General features: G+C 47.8%; 1 protein-coding gene across 9 annotated transcripts in view; it reads right to left on the bottom strand.

Moving 5' to 3' along the window:
- Window positions 1–9544: 9544 nt before the first annotated feature.
- Window positions 9545–23690, bottom strand: part of CORO2A (coronin 2A) — a 57358-nt gene continuing 43212 nt past the window's right edge. For 6 of the 9 annotated variants that reach the window (XM_068926793.1, XM_068926792.1, XM_068926790.1 and 3 more), the window contains exons 3-12: window positions 22992–23108; window positions 22128–22277; window positions 20970–21149; window positions 20068–20184; window positions 18289–18393; window positions 17823–17919; window positions 15826–15938; window positions 14579–14669; window positions 14009–14280; window positions 9545–12275 (exon numbers count right to left, since the gene is read on the bottom strand). In XM_068926793.1, the coding sequence (XP_068782894.1) occupies window positions 12144–12275; window positions 14009–14280; window positions 14579–14669; window positions 15826–15938; window positions 17823–17919; window positions 18289–18393; window positions 20068–20184; window positions 20970–21149; window positions 22128–22277; window positions 22992–23108 (1374 nt within the window). In that variant the 3' untranslated portion in view covers window positions 9545–12143. Of the gene's footprint in view, window positions 12276–14008; window positions 14281–14531; window positions 14670–15825; window positions 15939–17822; window positions 17920–18288; window positions 18394–20067; window positions 20185–20969; window positions 21150–22127; window positions 22278–22991; window positions 23109–23690 lie in introns of all 9 variants that reach the window. The other 3 variants (XR_011137656.1, XR_011137655.1, XR_011137654.1) reach the window with 1 other exon arrangement.

The following is a 23690-nucleotide window of genomic DNA, read 5'->3' as shown; positions in this document are numbered from 1 at the left end:
TGCTGTTTTTCCCATTTAATTTTTGAACAGCTTGCCTCTGTCCCTGACACTTACAGGAGAGAAGTGCAGTAGAGAGAGAAGGAACAGCTGCTTTAAATGGTAGACTGGGGGGTTAACTCTGCAGCAACCATAACTAAAGATTGTTGTTCTCCTTTCTGTAGAGGCATTTTGATGATTGCTTTTGTACTGAGGATAATTGCGTCTTCCTCTTAGAAAACACTCCTAAAATGTGAGATGCACTGCAGAGTTCTGAAAAGTTCAAGCCTTCAGATGGCGCATGCTTTTTTTCAGGCTACTGACAAAGGGGATTTTGATGACAAGGAGAAGGGTCTGACATTATTATTGCTATTAGTGTCTTTCCAGTACAGTAAAGAATGTTCCTGATGCTCTTTATGACGCCTATGTGAAAATGTCCTTACTCTAAAGAAGTTACAGGCTAAATATGCCAGGCAGGGTAATTGTTGCTTGGCAATTCATAGATTCATAGACTGTGGCCAGAGTCAACTGACCCAAATGGTCAAGTCACATAAGGTGGCAGACCAGGGCAAAGGAGATCTGGTGAGAGCTTTGAGATACATACAGCTATTTCCTCCTCGCTGACTCTCCGTGTCCCGACCAGTCTAAACTTTCCCTTCATTCCCGCTCTCCGTTTTGCTGTTTTGCTAAGAATAGGTTGAGCATGGCAGCTGCCTGGTGTATGGTTGCCTCCAGGCTACACGCTATAGTGTTCATTGAGAGAGGAGGGAGGTACTGTTAGCTTAATGTCTGTACTAAAACCCCTCTCTCTGTTACCATTTCTTGGTTTGGAGCGTGCCAGAAGCCTTGCATATCACAGTCGGGAATAGGCTATCTGACCATGCTCATCCCCTAGTCAGGCCTATGACCTCCTGCCCACTAGGAAAGGTGCATACAGGCACAGCCGTAGTAGGAAAACCTCTTGAGTACAGCATACCTAGGCAAGATTTCAGCTCCTGAAAGAGCTAAGGGATCGTGTTCATGCTGGCACACAGCTACCTCCAGTAGCACTTTTGAGACTCTTGACGCTGATGCAAAAAATATGACTGAGCGGTTTGTTGTTCTGCAGGCAAAATTTCAAATGCTGCCAAGGGCAAGAAACGAAGACGAAGAGAGAGGACAGCAAAGAGTCAGAAGATGTGAATAGCTTCCTTGAGTTTTGAAGAGTCCTCTCTCTCAGTGAACAGTTTCTGCATTTCCCAGGAGGAGAAATGGGCCCATATCCGATGGTCTGATGTGTGGGCAGGGCCAGACTGTTAACTCTCATTCTGACAGGATTTGCAGCCAGCAAAATATCCTAGCCTGGAAATCTAGGCAGACATTATGCATCTGGGTAGAGGTGACATGTGGGATTCTCAGCTACATCAGGCAAAAGCTGCTGAGCATCTGGAGAAAGTTCTGGGTTAGGATGTATGCTCCTTGGCAGTTCTCATTTAACAGCCCAAAATTAACAAAGGGCCAGTCTGCAAGTGCTTACATTTATTAACAGCAGCATTGTAAAGAGTCCTAAAGAACAAGAATCAAGCTCCTATTTACCTGAAGGAGGGAAAGCTCTGATGACATTATGTCCTGCATTCAGGGCACAATCAATGTGCAGAGCCTCTACCTCTGAACTGCCTCCAGGGCGGAAGAGCAGGCGAGTGCCTTCTGCACACGTAAGAGAATCCAAAGTACACCAGATTTAGCTCAATTTGAATTCATCACCTAAACCGTTCTTCAGAGCTGAGCCTCTGAGACCTCCTCACTGAGAAGCTGCTGTCTCTAGCATCCTAACACCACAGGTATCACATGCGACCTGTTGGGACCCACGTCAGAGCTGGAATTGTGCAGGCGTTAGGACAGTTCCTGCCAGGCCTGAATGCTTCTGCAGAGATCCAGACAACTGCTTTCTGGTCACTGCAGTCCCCTCTGTCACGCTGTGGGTGAAGCTGAAGCCAGAGGTTACATGGAGGATGGATGAGGTCGTAGTTGCAGAGCTAAATCCTGCTCTGACAGGTGCTGTAGAAAAAGATAATCAGGGGAGGACTGCTGGTGCAAAGACACACAAAAATTGAAACCTATACATATTAACATGGACAGCAAGTTGAAAGGGCAAACAAACAACTGATAGTCCAAAGATGATGATCTGTACTCTGAGAAGCAGCTCGGATCCAAACAGATGAAAGCAAATAATGTGATATGCTCCGGAGGGATTTGCTGAGAAGCTCTTATGAAAGGAATCAAAGCACACATTCCCAGGGCAAGGGGCACTCTGCTCAAAGGAGACAAAACTCAGAAAGCTCACAATTGAATTAAAAAATATACAATCAAATAGTGACCTTGGGATGGGGGCAGCTCAAGACAAAGGAGCACACTGTGCTCTAATTTTCAGGGAACGATTAAACAAGCAAACTCCAAACAGAGAGCTATAATAAGGTTAAAAAAAAGGTAAAGATACTTTCATAATGGTATGGAGGATGCATCATGGCAGGTATTGAGATAGCTCACAGCCTGCACAAAAAGAGCTACTGTTGTTAGGAGAGAAACTCCCAATCAAACGAAACTTAGAGATTACAGCCGGGAAATAAGCAGCATGAAGTGTCAGTCACGTACAGCTATTTAGTGCGACTGCTGGGGGAGCTGATGGCACATGCTGTAAAGATTGGGCTGGGGAGGAGTAACACAAATGTCAACATTTGGGAATGCTGTATGCTGATGTCAGAGACGGCAAGCATATGCTCTTCTAGCAGGCCAACCCCTCCACTGCCTGGGCTGTGCTCTCCATCACTCATTTGGCAGTTGGGGCTGAGCAGTGTGTGGTGATAATGATTTAGGACCAGTTCGGTAAAGGGACTGACATTTTGCACTGAAGAATTTTGCATATTGATGCACATCACTTGTGGGGACTTCTTCAATGCATAGACATAAATTTTACTGCACTGAGCACAGCTTTGCACAGCAATGAACAGCCGGTGGCACTGGCACAAGCTTAGCAGTGGGCTGTGCACTTACTCCCAAAAAGCGCTGAGCTCTTTCTCTAGCTACATTTCCGGAGGAGCTGTCAGTGTTGACCCTATGCAGAGCCTTCCCACTTATTTATGAAGAAGTAACAAAAGAGATTCGTTTCCAGGGAATCACATTTTTCCTTCCTGGAGAAGTGCTTCCTAGAAAAGGAAGATCTTGGCACGATGACATCAGCAGTGTGTATTTGTAAAAATAAATGTCGTGTTTTAATAAACAGTTTTATCTATTTGGTCTTAGTTAGGTGGATTACAACATTACCAGCTTAGTAGGCCATGCAGAAAGTTGTCATAAAAACACAAATGAAAAGTCGAAGGTCATACTCATTGATCCTAAACTCACCATTGGTCCTCTCAGAGTCCATTGCATAGCAAAATCCAAAGGACATCTCAGTAGAACTAGGTGTCATTAATTGCTTCCTGATGACTCAGCCCTAGGTATTTTGCCCAATACAGATTTGGGTTCTACTTCCTTGGTGGGTTTTTGGTGTAAGCACATTGAAGAGTATTGTTCGTGTTAACCAGCCTTGCGGTCAGGAACTTCAGGATCTTCCTCCCCCTTCTGCATGGAGTTCAGTTCAGACACATTCCTGTCATTTCCTTTGCCTGCGAGCTTTTACTCTAAAAGACACATTAATGTGTCCTGCTCCTCAGTTCTAAGTAGTTTCAGCAGTCTGGATAATCTGTTAGATGCAAGATGGAAAGATAAATGAATAGACCAAATGAAGGGATGATGGAGCTGATGAAAGACTGTTGGGTCTCCATACAAGCATCTCCAAAGGCCATAAGCAGAAGACCGTATCTTGACTGATTCCTGGAGTTAACTGCCTCTTTTGAAGCATAGTCACTTGCTTTGACAGCCCCTGTTCATTTTTAGTCATTATTTCTACATACCACTAATACATCCAGCACAAGCCAAACTCAAAAAGTCTGTGAAGTGCTAGACCAGGACAGGGGAAGAGAGCAGCTCTGCCTGCAGGTATGTGCACTAGATGGGCAGCCTTGGCTATTCATAAGACTATTTAAAATCAAGTTACAACATGTAGGAGACTTTCTACTCAGGCAACAGTACCATAGCAGGACTAACGATGCACTCTGGACACAGGCCTTATACATACCGGCATCCCCTCTTAAGGACAAAACTAATGTCTGGTAGGCCAGACCCAGAGAGAGATGAAGACCAACTTCTTTACCACACGATGGCAAATCAGGCAGGTTTTTGAAGGATTACATGAAAAAAAAGTAATGACTCAGAAATTACATCTTTGGCCCAATGGATCATAGCGTGCTTTTGAATCTCATCAATATCTGGAGAGAAGGAACTCCTTTGCCATGTGAGATGCTCAGCAGGTCTAATGCTGCTAATGGAGTTACATGAAAAAGGCTTTTGCTACTTCAGGAGAGAACCCTAGCTCTCTTTATTCATCCAGTTGAGACTCGAGAAGTATACTTGGCTCAGCTTTGGTCAAGGTCAAATTTATTTTCTCCTAATCTCACCATTGACCTTGGAGCTGCCAAATGGGGTGGATGGTGTAAATTTGCAGCACATCCCCGCCTAGGGAGGCTGGGAGATGACTCCTGCTAGGTGGCACGCATCTGTGATTTATTTCCACACTTAGGGTATTTTGCCAGAATAATAGCTTGAGTTGTCAAAAAGCTATGCTCTAAGCTATTCCGAGCTGATTTATTCTCTTGTTTTGATCTTGGGCTTCCTCTTCTATTCCCTTATCAATAACTACACATCCCTGGACAGAAGACCAAGCATTTAATCAGCAGCCTTGGGCTATACACACGTCTGAGGGGCAACCACAGTAACATGAGAGGTCTCACCAATGCACGGAGATATCAGATCTGATCCTGGAGTGTTTACAGCTTGAAAAAAAAGACAGCCATGGCTGGTCCCTGCAGGAGGAAGAGGAACAGCCTCTGCACTTTCCTGACCCAGGGCTAGGTGCTTCCAGACCACAAAGGATTATTCGCCTTCTAGGTTTAGCACCACCACATGTCACGTCTTCATCCTGCGCTCCAGGCCTCTGCTTCTCAAGGGGCAGGGGGTGTATCAGGGAATCATCTGCTTGCAGGGCTCAGGGGGGACTGGCAAGAGGCAGGAAAGATACTCCACACTTTGTAGGAGCTGCAAATACAGACAGTCCTGTTGGGGCTACTGAAAACGTGCAGGGGAACAAGGACTGGTTTTCTTCAGTAAGGTCACAGTGTGCTTTTCAGTCAGAAATGGTTTTGCACTTGGCAAGAAAACCACATGGCAGAGTTGCAACCAGCCCCTTCCTTCGCCTAGCACCGGTCTTTTTTCCAGAAAAGCTACACGTATAAGCACTCTTAAAGCAATGCCAAAACGTGTCTCCCAACCTCTTTGCCAAGGAGGAGACAACCCCTTGCCCTCTACCCACCCCTTGTTACCCACAGGAGGTAGCCACAAAGAGCACTGCCTGCTTGCAGCTGCTCCCGCCTTGGCTCCCCAGGGATTTCTCAGGGTATTGAGGTGCGGAGCTGGGTGACCAAGCACCCTGCAATGTCCAGTTTCCTGCTGCCCTCACCTCCTGGCAGCCACTCTCCTGGGCTGTGGTCTCCCTTCCCGTGCAATGCAGGCGCTGAACTGATATGGGGAACTGGATCTTCCTTCCACATCCCAGAATATTGTGCCCACTTTTCATTTTGCATTCATCAGCTCTGAGGAATTAGGTGGATGGGGTATTCCAAAATACCCCATCTGAAATACCCCAGTCTGATTCCCAAAAGAGGCTTGGATTTTGCAGGGGAAATATCAAGCCCCTGCAACAGCGTGCACAACAGGAAAATTGCAGAGAGCTGCCCAGCGAAGCCCTTGGTCTGCAGATGATCTCCAACACGGGTATAGGTGGCGAGCAGTGACAGTTTTGTCCATGGAAATCCAACCATTCAGTCCTAGTGGAGCAACCAAAACTTGCCACCCCAAAAGCTCAGTTGTTTCAGTTCCTTTCACCAGAGCTCTTCCTGAAGCAGTTGTGACAAAGCAGCAAGGCTCAAGCCAAGCTCAGCTGAGGTTTCCACACAAGATATTTGAAAGACTATAGCTATCCATATAGAAAATGCCCCTTTCAAGCAGCACTGATGGGGACAAATCCCATGCCGGCCCAAGAGAAGCTGCTCAACAGTGACTAACCTGGCTCTTTGGCAGTGGTTTGTTACGGCCTTTTCCATTAATCACTAGTTGGCAGCTACAGCTAGTCTCCATGCAGCCAGCCTGCCCAGAGCTTCATCATAACATTTGTACAGGAGTGTGTATTTCAGTAGAGGAAGGCGAAACACAAAAGGCAGCTCCTGCCAAAGCCTACACTATCAGCTTGGTGGCTGGGGCACATGCAGGGAGATCTTTGTCTCCTCCAAGCATTGTTTTCTGAGGAGACCTGAGGAGGATGTTAGACAAGAAGTGGAAAGGCAGCATGACAGGAAGGATCAAGAGGCAAAAGGTCAAGGGGGAACTGACAACCCGAGGCCCATAGGCAAAGGAATCAGCCATATGCTGCTGGCAGCATCCAAACTGAGGTGGCAGCCACCCTCAGGGTGAGCGTGGCCGCACAGCCCCCACCTGGAGACCCCCCAAGGAGTTTCAACATAAAGGTATTTATATGGGGGAACCCACATGAACTTCATGATTTCCCACAACAGACTGGGGTCCCCACTGGCATCAGGAAGATCTGAGCACTGGAGTCCCGCCTGACTTTCCCTCCGAGACCACCAAAACAAAGCCATCTCCTTTCAGCCCATCTGATTTCAAATTCACAACTAGACAACAAGGTGTCAAATTGAAACTACCAACACTTGGCCAGGCAATTGTGATCATCTTCAGACCCAGTGTCCCCGGAGAAGGCATGTTTCAGAAAGTATTTAAACCTCAAAAAGCCATGGATGCAGATGGCATTGCTAATGCAAACATCCCATAGGTGGCTGAGGGCGTTACTGGAGAAGTTCTGGCAAGGATAAATGCTCTGGAGGGCTTTGTTGGCCCTTTGAAAAAGGCTCTACTGGAGCTCAGGGAAAGATTCTTCTCCAGGAGTCTGACAAGAGCACAGTCTCCAGAGGGTTTCCATTAAGATCATCCTGCAGACACTGGGGTCACAGCTACCCAAGACCGTCTTCCTTGTTTTGGACAACTTGCCCCAGGTAGTGCTACCTGCTATGTCCAGTAAATGGACCTCCTAAGACCAGGAGTCAGGAGATAGAAGGAAAGATGAAGTCTCTGTCAGGGGAGAGGCAGTCGAAAAACCAGAGCCATCTCTAGATCGTCCGTCCCCAGGTTTCTCTTCCTGTGGCTGAAAACAGCCAATAGGACGGCTGAAGGTGTGATGGTCCATTTGGAGTCTTTTGTAGCCTTGCATTTTGATGATGATTTTCAAGGCACATTTTCTAAAGAACTGTAACTCCCAGCAGAAAATCTTCCCGTTTCACTGCAGCTGCCTTGCTTTAGCTCTCCTGCAGCCAGGGACGGTAACTGCACCGATGGGTCCCTGCAGGCATTTGAGGGCCAAAGGCCAGATTCTACTGCTCAAACCCAGATGCCTGCACTGCAGCCATCCCAGGCACTTTCTCCCAGAGGTGAGGCAAACCCCAGGGTTACAACAGATGGCCTCCAGCAAGCAGCTTCCCAGGTGCAAAAGCTCAGTTTGGAGCTGAACACCTACAGCCAGCTTGCCATGAGAGAAGCTCTGGAGGCCCTCAGGCAGAGTGCCAATAAAGACCCTAGCCCAAGGGAAACTCCCCTGCTGCCTGAGATCTCCAGAGACAAAGGTGGGGAAAGGCAAGTGGTCAAAGTTCAGCAAAAGCCTTGTCAGCAAAACCAGGCAGAAAGCACCTCAGAGCTGCTGCTGGGAAGCAGCAGTCAGAAAATCCCTGATGTGGAAACAGAGGTGCCAGAGGGAACAGAAAGGCCAGCAAAGGAGTACAGAGAAGCTGACCTCAGGGAAATTTCTCATCAGTGAGTGCCCCTGGGACAGGTCTGGGCTCAGGGAAGAGGCTATAACTGGAAAACCAAAGGCCACCTTGTCTTTCTTCAACTCTCCTTTAGTCGTCCAAGTAGGGTAGTCCCCTAGAAGCAAGCTCTCTGGGGACCGGCTGCAGACCTCTTCCTCTGGAGAGTCACAGCCCCAAGTGGGGGCTGCAGCAGAGTGGGAGAGCATTCCCCAAGCATTCACCATCAATGGCAGGCACCTCTCCTCCCTCCCACAGGAGGGCAAAGATGAGTGCTTGACTTGGACCTTCTGCCCATCTAAAGACCCAGAGAGCAGGAAGCCACCAGCAGAAGGCTTCCCCGGGGGAGGTATCCCAGGGAGCTTTCCCAGAGCTGATGCTCCCAGGCCAGGGACACTGAGGACACATTGCAGCAGCCCCCTCCGCCCCCACCTCTCACTGCTCCCTGTGCAGACTGGGAGCTCTTTCTCTCCCTCCTGGCCCTGGTACCCACAGGCCATGATGAACAGACTGTTCCTGGCGTTGCCCATCTCAGTATCTCTAAGCACAGCTGAAACCAGGGGTATATGTCTCCTTGTACAATACAGACAGGAGAGACACCCCACCGTGTGTGTATTATCCAGTCACTTGCCAGGTGTGTCACATCACATCAGACTATGACCACCACTTTCCTGTCTGCTTCTTCAGACTCTTCCCAACTTCACACCTGTGCTCAGGCCCCGCTTTGTGCTGGCCAAGGGCAGTGTATCAGCATGCAGCTAGTCCTGACGCAAGAAACCACGGATCTGGCTCTGTTTGCAGAGGCAACCTACTCCTTGCACCAGGTTCAGGACATGGAGGACACTGAGTCAGAGATCCTTCTCAGCAGAGACGCCTGCTTAGCCTAAGCAGTGATCAGTTACCTTCCTTGAGAGAATCCATTTCCCACATAAGCATTGGCCTGGGCAAAATTCCCAGCAAATGAGTTCTTCTTTTAACAAACACTGTGCCTGTGCCTGCACATCACCCCCAGCTTCCTTGGCACAGCGACAGAGATTCATGTTCTAAAACACTCTCCAGAAGACAGGACTGCATGGGAAAATGTGCTCCAGGGCCGGCCAGGTATGTCTGAAAGCCATCTCAAACCCTGGCATGGGGGCACATGAGATGATCCCAACCTGTTCACACCTGGAGCCATAGCTGCTCTTGACTCGTCCACAACCGCTTGGGACGCATCAAGAAGCCCCACTGGGTCCTCAACTGGGATCACCCGTTGTCTCCCACTGCCTGGAGGGTCTCTGCAAAGAGGTAACGCAGCAGCCAAAAGGCTTGAAATGGTCACCTCCTTCTAGGACCAGGGGCAGATAGAAAAGATTCAGAGAAGAGAGGCCCACATGCATAACGCTGTGTATGACCTGGTGCTGACCAACATAAGGCCATAGCTTCCCAAAAGGAAAGGAAACAAGGGATGATAGTTCTTCCTGAGCTTGCACAGCTCCTTGACCTTCTCATTTGGCTTAATTCTTAGTTACTTCAAAAAGAATTACAGTTTTTAAAAAACAACATTCCTGCATCTATCAAAAAAGTAAAACTCTAAACAGATATTTATTATTCAGTTACATTTGGTTTTCATTGCACAAATTCGGTTTTTATCCCCATTTTTTCACTTTTTTTTTTTTTTTTACAAAGACTTTTTTTTTTACAAGGACTTTAAGAAATTGCTGAAGTGATCAAGTAAGTCTATTTAGGCACTGTTCATTAACACACAAATCCATTTTCTCCACTTTTTTTCCTCTCTCTAAAAGATTTATGGTTACATTTCAGCTCCAAATTGAAACACGTTTCAAAGTCTACTCTTATACAGGCATGCCATCTAAAAGAAAAGGTTCTACTGAAGTTCTGATTAAGTAGTCTTTGCCCCTTTAAAGGTTGCCAGCAAAGCCTAAATGAAAGCAACTTCTATTCTGTAAATCAACAAAACTCTAAGCTGAGAGCCACGGTGGCTGAGCAGTTTCTACGCTATCCAGAGCACGAACAAAGAAACAATTTGCAAGAGAACATAAAAATCCCTTGGGAAAAAAACTGCTTTATCTTGGAAATAATTTAAATAATTTATTCTGTATGAAAAATAAGCAAAAACAAGGCAGTGCAGAAAACACATATGGTGTCAGGGAAACTGCCATATCGCATGGACTGCTGAGGTTGTGTCAAATGATCTGATAAGGATCCCTTGAAAACCAAAGAGTGTTTCTGTCACATCACTGTGGCTACACTCTGTGATAATGGCTTTGAAGTTTGAAGCTGACGGCCTGTTTGACATAGCTAAAAAAATCACAGGCTTCTCAATTTCTTTCTTACTCATCTATTCCTATCGGTGAGAAAGCCTGACCACTACTGGCCTTGTAAGATTCATGCACTGCTTTAAAGCTTTGTATCTGGGGAGAGCTGCTTTTGCAGGTAACTCTGTATGGCAGAGTGATCCCACGGTTCAGGAAAGTCCATTTTGAAATGAGCTGAAGTTTGTTTCAACAACAACTTTGCTATTAATATATTACTATCCCCTTATTTTTTACAAAAAAAGCGAAGCGTTAAATAAGTGACTGGTGCTAAATGGCTTTTCCTGAATGACTATCCCCTCTCTGTAGTGTCACAGAGAACTCGTTTAGAAGGAAACAAAAATGTGACCTTTTAGCACCCAAATATGCTGTTGCTACGTAGAAATGCACGATACAGACATTTTTGAAAGCTGGGTGAAGTCTCTGCAGTAGAGCAAAAGGCATGCTGAAGTCTTTCTGTGATTCTCATATACGAGCGTTTAGCGCTCATGAGCTCACTGCTGGCTACCGCTTTCAGCAGTAACCAGATAGGAATCTGGCACGAGCACAGGCAGTGCACAGCTCTTAGTCCCCTTGCTAAGAAGCCCTCTTTGGAGGGGCTTCAGTCTACACAGATTATTTTAAGCCTCTTGGAAAACATCAGGCTTCAGAGAAACCTACATGCATCGCAACAGATTTGTATAGATAGAGGTTAAACAGTGGTTGCTTGTTCTGCTGGGTTAGGACATCTCTGTGACCTCGGCATTTAGGGCTGCAAGCACTCTCCCCTCGTGTCATGTCCCTACCCCCGGGCAAGGCAGCATGCTGGAAAGCCGGGCACTGACAAGCATGGCCACAGGGCAGCGGGAAGAGACGCCGATATCTGGGCCTGAAGGAAGGAGCAGCCGTGGGCACAAGGACGTGCCATAACCCAACACCCAGGGAGGGTTGTTCGGGGCTGTCCCCTGGTCCTGCGGTGGGTAGCACCGTTGCTGAGGGCTGCAGCGGGCAGGGGATCCAACATCCCTCCTGCTGCTTTTAACCCTTCCCAGCAACCCTCCTACAGCTCCCTGGGCCAAGACTGTGCAGCTTTTGCTGTTATCCCCATGTGCCTGACGAGCGCCGCAGGGCCACCGCCAGGGGTGACCACAGCTGGGCTTTGGCAGAAGGAGAAGAGCTCTGTCGGGAAACAAGGCCACTGACTTGGAGGACCCGGAGACCGCTGCTGCGCCTGCAGCTTCTCCAGTGGGAACCAGCCCAGTAAAGCAGGGCCTCCAAAAAGACCGACTCTCCTTTTATCACCAAAAGTGCTGGGGAGAATGACCCCCAGCACTAGGCTGGGGCAGTCAGGGCTTTGCCCAAACACGTGCAAGGTCGGGTGATGAGGCAAGAAGGGTGCGTGAGGACCGCTTTGGAGCCAGAGCTGCTGCCGAAGCTCAGCTGCAGGGTCGTCTTGCAGGGCAGGCAGACAGTGGCCACGGGAGCTGTGTTCCTGGGTCTAGGGATGGGGGAAAAAAGCTGCGTCCACTCCTCCATCCTCACAGATGGGCAGTAAAACAGGTTGTGGTCCTCGAGCTTATCTGGTGGCTTCCTCAGGACCAGAAAAGCAAGATTTTGCAAAGTCTCCACTACCATTAACACTTGAGCTTCCGACATGAGTGGACAGGCAAGCAAAAGGGAGCCTGAAGAAGTGCAGCAAGTCTGTCAGTAACTGCCTGCTGATGATTGGGGAAATGTGACCACCGTGAGCCAGGAAAGCACTGCTGCCTGAAACATAAGTCTTGCCGCAGCAAAAAAACTAAAAAGAGTCTCCGCAGGAACTGGAGTCAGCTGCAGTTGCCAGCGGTACAAGGGCTGCAGGCCACTGCCCTCAGTACCTGCGTGCGTCCTTGCAGACGTTTCTGAGCTCCAGCTCCAGCTGTTTAATTTGGACATCTCTCTGGTTTACCAGCTCACGTAGTCTCCGGATTTCTTCCTGTTGTCGGTAAAACATCTGCAAGAGCTGTAACAAAAGTCACACTTTATTTCCCTGGCACTGAGAAAACACAGACTTATCCTGTCAAACACAACCAGTCCTGTCACATCACTTCTGGAAGGAGCAGCCTCTAAAGGAGGATCTTCCTCTAACAGGCTGGCCACCAGCACTGCTCCTACTGACCGCTAGCTTGGGCTGCACATGGGGGTCTTTCTCAACACCATTCGGTAAAGCCACATCCCTCAACCCAGCAGAAAGGAACAGGGAAAAGGGTCTTCATGCCACTGATGGCTCAGAGACTGGACACACAAAATCCAAAGCCTGAATTCCTTAGTCTGCCACATCCCCCACTGTGACCTTGGGCAAGTCTCTTTGTCTCTTAGGGCCTCCTTTTTCCTTCTGATCATGCTTTCTCCTCTCCAGCTGGGACTGGTACAGCCTTTCACTGTGTGGGCTCCACAAGGGCCCCATTCCTGCTCCTGTAACCTCCAGGGGCAGACTTAGAAACACACAGAAAAAGATCCTTCTTCACATCATAAGAAATGCAGCAGTGGAAACTCTTGCCCCATGAAAGTTGTACATGCCAAAGTTTTGCACAGCTGAAAAATAGGCCTGAGCAAGGCTATGGGAAGTAAATCCTTTCAGGGCTCCTAAACGCAAACAAGCTGCCAGTAACTCAAAAACATCCCTGATCTCCGAACGACTGGGTGCTTGCACACTACCACAGAGATCTACCACTGTACACTTCACGTATTGTATAGGGCAGATTGGCCATGGCTGAAGACAGACCACGAACCTTTGCTGGAAGACAGACCTGCCCGGGCCTTTGCTGGAGCCATTCCCAGGAGCAGGTGCTGATCAGCAGCCAGGCCTCGATGGCACTGCACTGCCAAGGTGTGCCCCAGTGGTGGGCTGGTGAGGCAGGGGCAGGGCCAGCCCCTCTCCCACTCCAGGAGCCCACAATACGGTTTTGCAATTCAGACCAGCCACTCCAGAGAGCCAGCCCAGCAGGCAGTATTGCTCTCAGAGCTGACTGCCTCCTCCATGGACTCCACCTTGCTTAGGTGTTGGATGATTGGAAAGAGGGAAAAAGGAGATGCAGAAGCACCATATGCTGAGGGAGCAGGGTGCACACAGCCCCTTCCAGAGGGTCCATCCTGCCTCACCCGGCTCTTTGAGTGCTGTTCACGTAGAAGGTTGCATTGCATAAACTCTCATCTCCTCCAGAAACTGGAGGTCACAAGAACCAACTTGTCCCCAGCCAGCAATCAGGCAGGTCTGTGGCACAAGAACGCCTAACAAGTGGGAATATCGAGTCCTCTCTCCTTTTCCAGAGCCCCTCAGATGGGACGCTGCTGGTTCCCACAGCAGAATATTTCTGTTTTCCTTGTGGTAGCAAGGGCATAAAGAATTTGTACAATTGCAAGGAATGAAGAGCTCACACTGTCACAGGGGCACATGTAAGAAGGCACAGCCTGACTCTGACACAGCAAGTCTTTCCACTTCCATGCCCTCTGCTGATGGTGAAGATAATGACATCGCTCCACCTTTGAGAGGTAGGGCTCACTCATGGAGGGAACCTGAAGATGTGTGTTGGAAGTGCAGGCCTCAGAGCTGGGGGGCTCTGAGCCCTGCAACTGCCCAGGCTCTGCAACACAAACCCTTCCCAGATCCTGACACTTTACGAATGGCATCTTTTGGCCAGCTGCCTCTGGATATCCTCCCACAGCTCCAGCCCTTCACCCCAGACATTTTCACACCTCATTTTCGGTTTTTGGTGGTGGACACTCAAATATGTCAAAGCCATTGGACAAGCGCATTTGCTCTTTTTTCAGCAATATCTCTTCCTCTTTTAGCTGGTTCCTGCTGTCTCGAATCTCGCTCCGCTTCTGCTTCTCCTCCAGTGGCATCCTTCCTGCCCAATCGCAGTTTTGGCTTAGGGCTGTAGTTTTCTGGAGTGGCTCCGGCTCAAGAAACTGCGGTAAGGAATTCACAGCTCCAGAGCCTGGTCTCAAGGATACCAGCAGAGGCCCTACAACGGGAGGCAGGTGGCTGGTTAGCACTCACAGACCACACTCAGAAATCAGCAGTAAGCAACGCATTCAAACAATCTGCAGGGATAAATATGAAAGCACTTGACGGGAGAGGTTTCCAGAGTTCACAGTGGGGACTGTTTTAGCCACCCAATTATTTTGCTTTATAGCTATAATTTTTATGTGTGTCATTTTCCTCACTTCCTACCTCTCTGGCAGTTAACAGGCCAGAGAGCCAGTGGCAGCTTACCCAAGCCCCGGGGAGCTGAAGGGCTGGGCTGCTCTCCATGTGCTGACCTTTGTTAACTCCGTTCAGCCACTCTTGTGCTGTCAGCGCTGGCTGCGCTCCAGTAGTCAAGGGGTAGATGTCTTCCTGGTATGACTCCGACTGCAAGCAAACAGGAAGTCCAGAGTCATTACTTCAGCCCCTGGGTACAGCGAGGTTTGGCACTGTGCCTAAAGGGACCATACCTGCACAAGGCAGAGAAGGTCACTCGTTCCTACTTCTGGGCAGGGAGGGTGTCACGAGCACTCATCAGCATGGATACAGACTCTTCTCACCCGCCCTGAGCCTTCCTCCTCCTCACTCAAATCATTGCTTGGAAGCACAAAATCATAAGGTGGCTTGAGGGAAACTGGCCAAGGAGATAACTTTGGAGGAACCTGCACGACTGGTGGTTGCAACAAGCCTTGGTTCTGCTTAGGGTACTCACACCTTCCAACACTTCTGGAAGAGCAGGGCGCACTGCTGACATTTCTGATGTACATCTGTTCATACAGCCATGTGGTGGCTACCTTGGCTGGCTACATATTCACGACCTGGGACATAGGGACTGCTGGAGTCGGAAGCTATTGTGACTGTGATTAGCTGTGGCCAAATCTACGCAGAGCTCACAGACACAACATACAGACCTGTCTTGCTTAGCAAGACACCAGGCTATCCAACCCTGGCTCTCCGGCCACACCAGCTCAGAGCCTGCTGAGACTTCCTTCTACAGCACTCACAATGCAGTGGATCATGTTTTACACACTGCAGAACAACTGCCTGTTGGGCAGATGTCTCCTGGGCCCACTGGGTACAGAGGGGGACGCACGCCGTTCCTTCTTCCCCAGGGAAATTTTTCTTCCTTCCTCAAGGAGCAATTCATGTGTCACTTAACATTGCCCCCAAACTCCTATCTCCTTTTTGTCATTGCGACAAACAGATACCACTGACCGAGGAGGTTTACAGCCAGCCAGTTGTCGACCTAGCAGTCAGAGAGATCACCAGTCACATGCAGGCAGAGCAGTCTGATAAGCATGTCTTACATAGGAGAACTGGCCACGGTAGAGCCATAACTTCTGAGTTACACAGCCAGGACTCACTGGCAGGGCTGCTCCACAAGTTGCTCCACAAGCTGCCCAGCTCTGTCCCTCAGCCCAGGAAAGAGAAAGTCCCTCGTTCTACCTGCTCTCCTGACCCCCAGGAGTCACAGAGAGAAGACACTGCCCTCTTGTTCAGCAATATCTGTCCCAGAAACAGGTGTGACGTGAGGGTAACTCACCCGTCGAGGCACAATCATGGAGATGGGCTGAACCAGACTTTTAGTTGGGATCAGCTTGTAGAAACGGAAAATCTCACAGGCAGAAACTTCAAGGCCTCTCTTTGGCATTATTCCTGACGGGAGAGCACAAGAAAAATGGGGCACAAATCTTCCTAGGAAAGTTAATGTCATCCACAAGGGAAAAAAGTGCCACCAAACAACAGGAGGAGTCACAGTGTCAGCTCCATGGCAGGATGGTCTAAAATCTCTACCCCAAACTGGCTCAGCAGAACAAATCAACAGCTGAGAGTCAATCATTTATTTCTGTCAGACCACATGGTTATGCACAGTGTCTGTGTTTCCCATGTTAAGCCTCAGGATCCTTATTTATTTTCATAACCTGCAAATAGAGTGACCAGTACTGAGCAGAACAGGTAGGTGATGCCACAGGATTTAATCATCAGGATCAGTGGGAAGGGATTTCCAGATACCTAGACAACACCAGAATAGCTGTACTGGCCAGAGCAAAGGTTCGTCCAGTTCATCATCCTATCCCCAACAGCGGCTCAAAGCAGGATTCAGTATGAGAGTGTGAAAATCTGCTCTTTCAGACAACAGCCATTTGTGGTGATTCAGGAACAAGCCGAGCCAGACATGGTGTCTAAGTAGTCAGTACCCTCAGTAGCTTTCTCTCCTACGAGCTGGTGCACTCAAAATCCTCAAAGCATGTCAACTGCCTTAATAAAAGATACTGCCTCTCCTTACAAAACTTGCTTCACTGAGTCCTGCAGAAGCTCCGCTTAGTACTAATACCAAACAATTTCATTAAACAGTAGATTCTACATGAAAGACTTGCTCCTTATGTCAATGCGTTCAGCCAAATGTGACTCTAAAGTCCATTCCTCTACCTTGTACTTTTTTTTTCTTGGCAGTATTGGGAAAGAAGATATTCTGCAGGAAATTTAGCAATATTTTTGATCAGCTCAGCAAATTGCATCAGTAGATTTGATACACTCAGGCCTTTTAAAAGCACTTGTACAATTCCATTTAATGGAATAATTAAAAAAAAAAAAAAACTATGAGAACACAAAATCACGGCACTGTATATTGGATGGATTAAAAAACCTGACTAAAGGAGAGATCTTCCAGTTCAGCTGTAAATGATTTACTTCCTTCCAATAACAATTTTCTGGAGAGGTCCTGCAAGCAAAAAATCCAGGACAGTGGCTGCTAAACATCTGTATGCTTAGCAATCTGTCAATATCCTGGAAGAATGTGAATGTCTACAGCTAGTATGGACGGGTAGCAAATTATCCTAAAAATACATCAGTCTACAGAGAAATTTCACTTACAGGATAAACAGGAGAAGGTTCAAGGAAGAACCACCAAAAGGGTCTGAAGGCTGAAAGCCAATTCTGTAGTTTTAATAGGTTGGGGTAGAATGCAGGCAGGTTAATGAGCAATGGTCTCCAAAGGAGGACAGGTGACCTAATCACAGCAGGTCCATCTCTAACTGGGAAATGCCCATGTGGGAAAAGTTAGGCAAAAGATAAGAGCAGAGGCATAAAGATATGGGGCACTCATCACGCACTGAGAAATGCCAGAGTGGGAACAGTATCAACATTATCAACGGAGTTCAGTGCTGTAAATGTGGGGACAGATTCCCTACACTACATTACAGGGAACACTCTGCACCTCTAAATCCAGACAAGGCTCCCCTCCACCTTGGCCACCTTGACCACCTTGACAGGAGATGCAAGAGTTAAGCTGCCAGCCCATGCTCGGCCAACCGGAAGAGACCTAGCCAGGCTGTGACCCTGTCGTACCACCTGGGATATATAGGTGAGCTGGGCCAAGCCAACAGTGGTGCACACATAAAACTGAATGGACATGGCAATCGGACCCACTGTCTTTTATACAGAGCACACAGTATTTCAAATAGTTCTGGACTCAGACAGCCACTAAGATAAAGAAGCCACCACCCCGCCGTGACACTAAACGTACACGCTGCCACTCACCAATTCCCTTCTGTGGTAAAGGAGAACGATATTCCATCAGGTAGTTCAGGTATGGTTTCTCAGGGCTTATCTCATAGTACCGTATATTTCCATCACCCTAAGCGCAAAAAGAACGCACATCATAAGCTAGGCTCTGCTGCTCGGCACGAGGGTCTGAGAAGAGTCCCTGGCCCCAAAAGCTATGCAAGGTCATAAACGGGAGTGCTTCCTGCCAAAATATTTACCTCCAAACTCCTATGCGGGGAAGTTGGGGCTCTACGGTGTACCCCCCCGTGGTAAACATGGCATGCCTGCAGTAGAATATGTGGCCTGATTCTGTAGGACCCTCAGGCCCCATCCCATCCACCCTTCACCTTAGGTTAAATTGCCTCAGGAGCACCTTTGACTTCACCCTGAGTGAGCTGGGTGACGCAATGGAGGCTGAGAGAAGAATCGGACAGGCCAGCATTCACTGGCCTGTACTTACCTTTCCCACAACGTAAAGCATGTGTGTGTCTGAGTCGTAGAAAGGAAACAGGATCCCCGAGGAGCCATCCAGATCCTCCTCCATTAAAGGCACAGAAAGGTCATTCTGGGCAGGACACAGGAAAAACAAACCGCTGGAATTGCGTGCCCGTGACCTCAAATCAGGCATATGACATGAACGCCCATCGGAGGAGCAGATGTGATGACCCCAAGCCATAGACAGTTGTCCTGAGCAGAGTGCCATGCAGACTTCTGCACGCCTCTGGAGGTGGGAGATAGGTTGCTCTGTCCCTGGCTCCCTGCTGCTCCCCTGACTCTTGACAGAGGACGTCAGTTTCTGCCTCAAAATCTCAGGCACCTGGTGACATTTCAGGGGTAGATGCAATGAGAAAGGTGGCTTCTACACGAAGGCCATACGGGCCAGCACTCTCACATGGAGAGGCCTTCAGGATATGTGTGCGTTGCACGCTGAATGTCAAATTCCCCCATCATCTCTAATACCTCCACAATAGCACACCATCCACCCTAAGAGCAACAGTGGTCTCCACTAGCTGAGAGGCCTCCACACTATGTAATGGGAAGACACCCATTGCAAGGGGAAAAGCCACCACAGACCTTATGTGGGTAGAGCTGGTAAGAAGATGGTGTCCCTGCTGCATACTCAAGGCTGGCAAGTCTTGTGCAAAGCTAGCCCTGCACTGCTGAAGGGAGCAATGCAGGGAAGACCAACAGGGCAGAGCACAGCAACTCAAAGACAAGTCTGGCCAATGTCACATAAATATGCGTCGAGTGCAGGCTTAACACATACTTTGTTCTGCAGAACTGCCCAGCCACAGACTGCAGATAGCCAGAGCTTCTGTTTAGATGTGACAATGACATGGGCAGATGTGGTCCTCAGGCAGGTGCCTGCTGGGCAAGTACCGCGCCAGTGCCTGTCTCTAAGGAGGCTCACCGGCCTTCCCACTACGCTTTCAAACTAATTAACTAACTAAGAGAGGCGAGCTCCCTTGGCAGCTCTGAAGGTAGCGAGACCCTGATGCGAGATCCTTGTGCCAGAGCGCTGCTCAGCTTTAGAGAAAGCCTTCAGACAGCAGCACAGTGCCACTGCCTCTCACCTCCGCAGACATGGTATGTCCAAGCACAGCCCAAGAGCAAATCAGAGACCTGGTCTACCAGCTTTGTCTAGTACAAAGGACACCTGTGCAGCAAAGAGACAGAAGACTGTGCTGCAGCGCAGCTGACACAAAGGGACAAAGTGAGATAGTGACACAGGGAAAGACTTTCACCGCCTATGAAACTTCACAGCTAGTAGAGGACAGCAGGGTCTCATTGGTTTAGCAGCCATCATGATAAGAGATCATGTCCTGCAGGTGGCTGTTAAGAGCTACCCACTATTCTAGTGTAAAGAATCATCAGAAATAAACAGATCTCCTCCTCCCTTCAGGTCGTCACCTGAGTAGGCTGTCTCCAGAGCTCACTTCTTTCCCAGTGCCAATGACAAATGCCTGCTTTTAACTGAGAACTACACTGATCACCCAAAAGTCCTTTGAATCATTTCTTCCTGTAGTTAGCACAGCATTCTCTTTGCTGCAGTGGATTTCTAGGCTTAAAGTTTTGAGCATCGTAGCAGTAAAATCTATCCCCCTTAAGTGTTCAACAGGCCCCTTCTGAATTGCTTTTATAGACCAATTCTTGGGTATTTGGCAGGTAGAAAAGTTAAAGTGACAGCAAAAGAGAGAAAACTGAAACTGGTTAAGTTAGGATTGCTCGTCCAACTCACTTGATCCCATAATGCAATCTGCCTATTATTCCACCGAGATGTTCCAGTAGAGAGCAGCTTTTTCATGTTTCCAAGAAACAAGACTTTATTGACTCTGTGAGACTTGTAGCTGGCTTCCTATAGAGAGACAAGGCACATCACCTGAATACAAGAAAGTATGTTCCCTTCCTGCAGTAAAAAATTGCATGAGAAATCATACCATGGCAAGAAACCACTTTCCACCATTCATGAAGCTTATCGGGGACGGCTAAGGCACACTGGGCCATCTTTGTAAAGGTACATCTCATGTTACGTGAGAGCTCTAAACTTTGGTCACATCCAGATGGTCTGCTCAGCCTAGTTCAACTAGTGAGCAAGATTTCACGAGGATCTGAGAAAGGTGGCTTAAACTCTTCAGAGACTTTCCAAAAAACCCAGTCATTCTCTCTAACTAGTGATTTACAAAAGGGCAATCCCAGTTAGGACTCTCTCAGTACACAGATCTGTGCAAATACCTACAAAAGTAATCATGTGCAGCTTACCAGCAGACACAAAGTACAGAAAATACCAAAAACCCTGGCAGCAGGACAAACACACACTTGCATCCACCTGTCCACCTGATCTCTACCCAGCCATCCCAAGGCATCCCACAGAAGTATCTGGAGCACTGCAGCAGAGAGCTATTAAAACAGTGCACTTCAAGAAGGGTTTCAGAGAGCAAAGGGTTTGGTAGCAGGAGGCAGAAACCCTGTTTTCAACAGTGGCAGCAAGTGTCTTATGAAGTGGAAGGCAATACCACCATCTGGTGCCTTGAGCAATGCTAGTCACAGATGTGTCTTTATTAATGGCAGTGAGCCTACGCAGAAGAGGAAACACACCCCAAGTGAGATAAGTTGGACCACAAACCTCTGAATCCAACCTACTTGTAGGATTACTCCTGCACGAGGGTCTATCAGACGTATATTTCTGTCCCGGCAGGCCGTGGCAAGGAGACTGCCGTCTGTGTTGAACGACATGGAGAGGATCACATCTTTGTGAGCGTCGAGGATCTTCACCGGGTTCGAGAGGACAGCCTCCTTGGTGTCGAGGTTCCAGATCATTATCTGGGGCAAAGGAACAAACAATCAGCCCTTTGCTAACTGAACAAGTAGGGATTTCATGTACCCTCTTTTCTACATGTACGGGTCATGTATGAATGGTTGTTCTCCAGCATTTTCAATCATTCCTGGTACCTTACAGCAATATATTAGGGACATGGCATCTGCCCAGCAGGTCTAATAATCTCATGTCCTTTGCGACCAGATTTTATATAGAAAAATGGCCAGTATCAGTGCAGATATTTACATGAACACAAGAACAAAGCCACAGGAAAGTGCATGGCCTTGGATATTGCCCCATTAAAGAAGAGCAGGCTAGACTGAAGTTCATCAGAAGACTGGAAAATTAGCAAGCCTTTCGGGAACTTGTCACAATGTCCCTTCGCCACCGAGATCACTTAGGGAATTTCTCCCTGAGAAATTCCAGGCTTCTGTACTTTTTAGAATTCTCTTACAGCTTGAAATTAAAAAAAAAAAAAATTCAAAACACCTTGCCAAACAGAACAGCCTATGCCTTGTCCTGGACAGAATTTTCTCACTATCTTACCATCTGGAAAGATTTGTTTAATCAAACCACAAACTTCTCAGCACGCTTTGTCCCATGTAATGAGTGCAACAGGGTCTCCTGGGAATGACATCTCCCAGCGTGGCACAGCACAGAGAGCAGGTTGCAACTACTCAGAGACGAATCGATCCCTCCCTCCTGGGAACTGTCTGCAGTCAAGTGAAGAGCAGAAAACTTTATGAGAGTTCCCACACTGCCTTCATCCTTTGTCTGCTGCAGGAGAACATCTGGCACAGGAACTATACCCATCTGGTACAGGAGTACAGGGACTCATCTGAGGGGACCTTCTTACAAAAGGGAAGTAGAAGACTACAAGGAACATAGGACACCATCTTCCTTCGGACAGACGCTGTGACTCCCCACTCACCTGCACACAGAGCCAAGCCCAGAGGGGAGGGCTCCACAAAGAAGAGACCTACCTTGTAGTCATAGCCGGAGCTGAAGAGGATATTACTGGCAGTGGGATGCCACTCAATGAGGCCTACTCTTCGCACGTGCCCAAGAAGTTCCTTCTTCGGACTGGTGATGTTTTTTGTTAGCAAGTGCTTGGGGATGTCCCAGATTTTAATCTGAATGGCATAAGATGGGTCTCTGTGAGATCCCTGAGAAAGGAACTTACTTGGGACTTACTAATAACAAGTCATCCTTTTGGTAGAGGACAAACGTTCTTTATTGAAAAAATATCAGAATTTACACGGGCCTGAAGACTCCTCTATACCCTCCATCTCTAGGCAGCAGTTCCACCACCTTCTTTTAGCTCAGCAATCAAACCCTTGCCTCTGGACCAGCAGCTCACAAAATCACACTTGCAGTTCAGCAAATCACAAAAAAGCTATCCTGAAGGGGATGAACTAAGCCACAGATTTTACAGACACCAAACCACGTCACCTCCGCTTTTTCACCTTGTTTCCTCACAAAATTTGAACAGGAATAGGAAATCTGAAATAAAGCAGAAGTCATCCTGCCCACACTACATGGTAGAAGAGCTCAGAACTCCTCTGTTTCTCCATTATAGATTCACATGCCATCTTTCTCATGAAAATACACCCAAAAAGACTGAAGCCCCAACAAAAACAGATCTTCCTCCTCCCACTGATTTTAGTATTCATTATGGCATCATCTGAAAGGGTTGTCACTTCAAGAGAAAGACAGAAACTGACTTTCTTTTAAGTCTGTGCGCGTTTCCAAGTTTCTTGCTTGGGCCTTTAGGTTTCTCTCTTATTTCTTTCCCCCAAAAGCACATTATCCAGGTAATAACAAAGAATATAAACTGCAAAGCTTACAGTGGCATCTTCTGAACATGAAGCTATTACGAAGTCATTGAACGGGTTCCACTTGATGTCCAGAACATTCCCTTTGTGCCCACATATTCTGGGATAATGTGGGTCGAGCTTGCCCGTCTGGAAAAGACAAATATCATCAAACCCAAGGTGAAGCGTGAAATTACGGGACATTTTCAAGTCACACCTGAGCTGGCTCTGGCTCCAGAGGGAAACCTCTTTCTGCTTTGTATGTCCCAAACGCCCCGGGTGATCCCTGTCTGTTGAACATCGGTTTCGCTGTCCCTGAAAGGCGAGTCTTGATGATATCACTGATAAGAAAGGTGCTGCTCAGGCCCTTCTAAACACACACAGCTATTAAGAAATCTGTATAGATGCAGCAGTGCAGACTGCTGAGGGAAGAAGATATTATTTCGTTCAGATACCAAATGGAAACTTAGAAGGGAAATACTTAGGAAAGTCTTGAATCCTCCACATTTTTTAAAGATTTTGTGGGGGAAAAAAATGAAAATCTCTTATTTCCTTCTTGATAACACATTTCTTAAGAGCACGACAAAAAATTGTTTTTCACTTGGCCTTTTTGAACCTCCTCAACTAGCATTTATTTTATTTTTAAGCAGAATGACATTTTGAAACACAAATTACAAACCCAGTTTTTCTCTCAGCAACCTAACTGTTTCATGCTTGATGCTTTTCAAATCC

This window comes from Struthio camelus, chromosome Z (assembly GCF_040807025.1).
Source record: "Struthio camelus isolate bStrCam1 chromosome Z, bStrCam1.hap1, whole genome shotgun sequence".
Classification (NCBI taxonomy): domain Eukaryota; kingdom Metazoa; phylum Chordata; class Aves; order Struthioniformes; family Struthionidae; genus Struthio; species Struthio camelus.
Note: the sequence above shows the minus strand (reverse complement) of the source record. Positions and strands in the feature narration are given on the sequence as shown.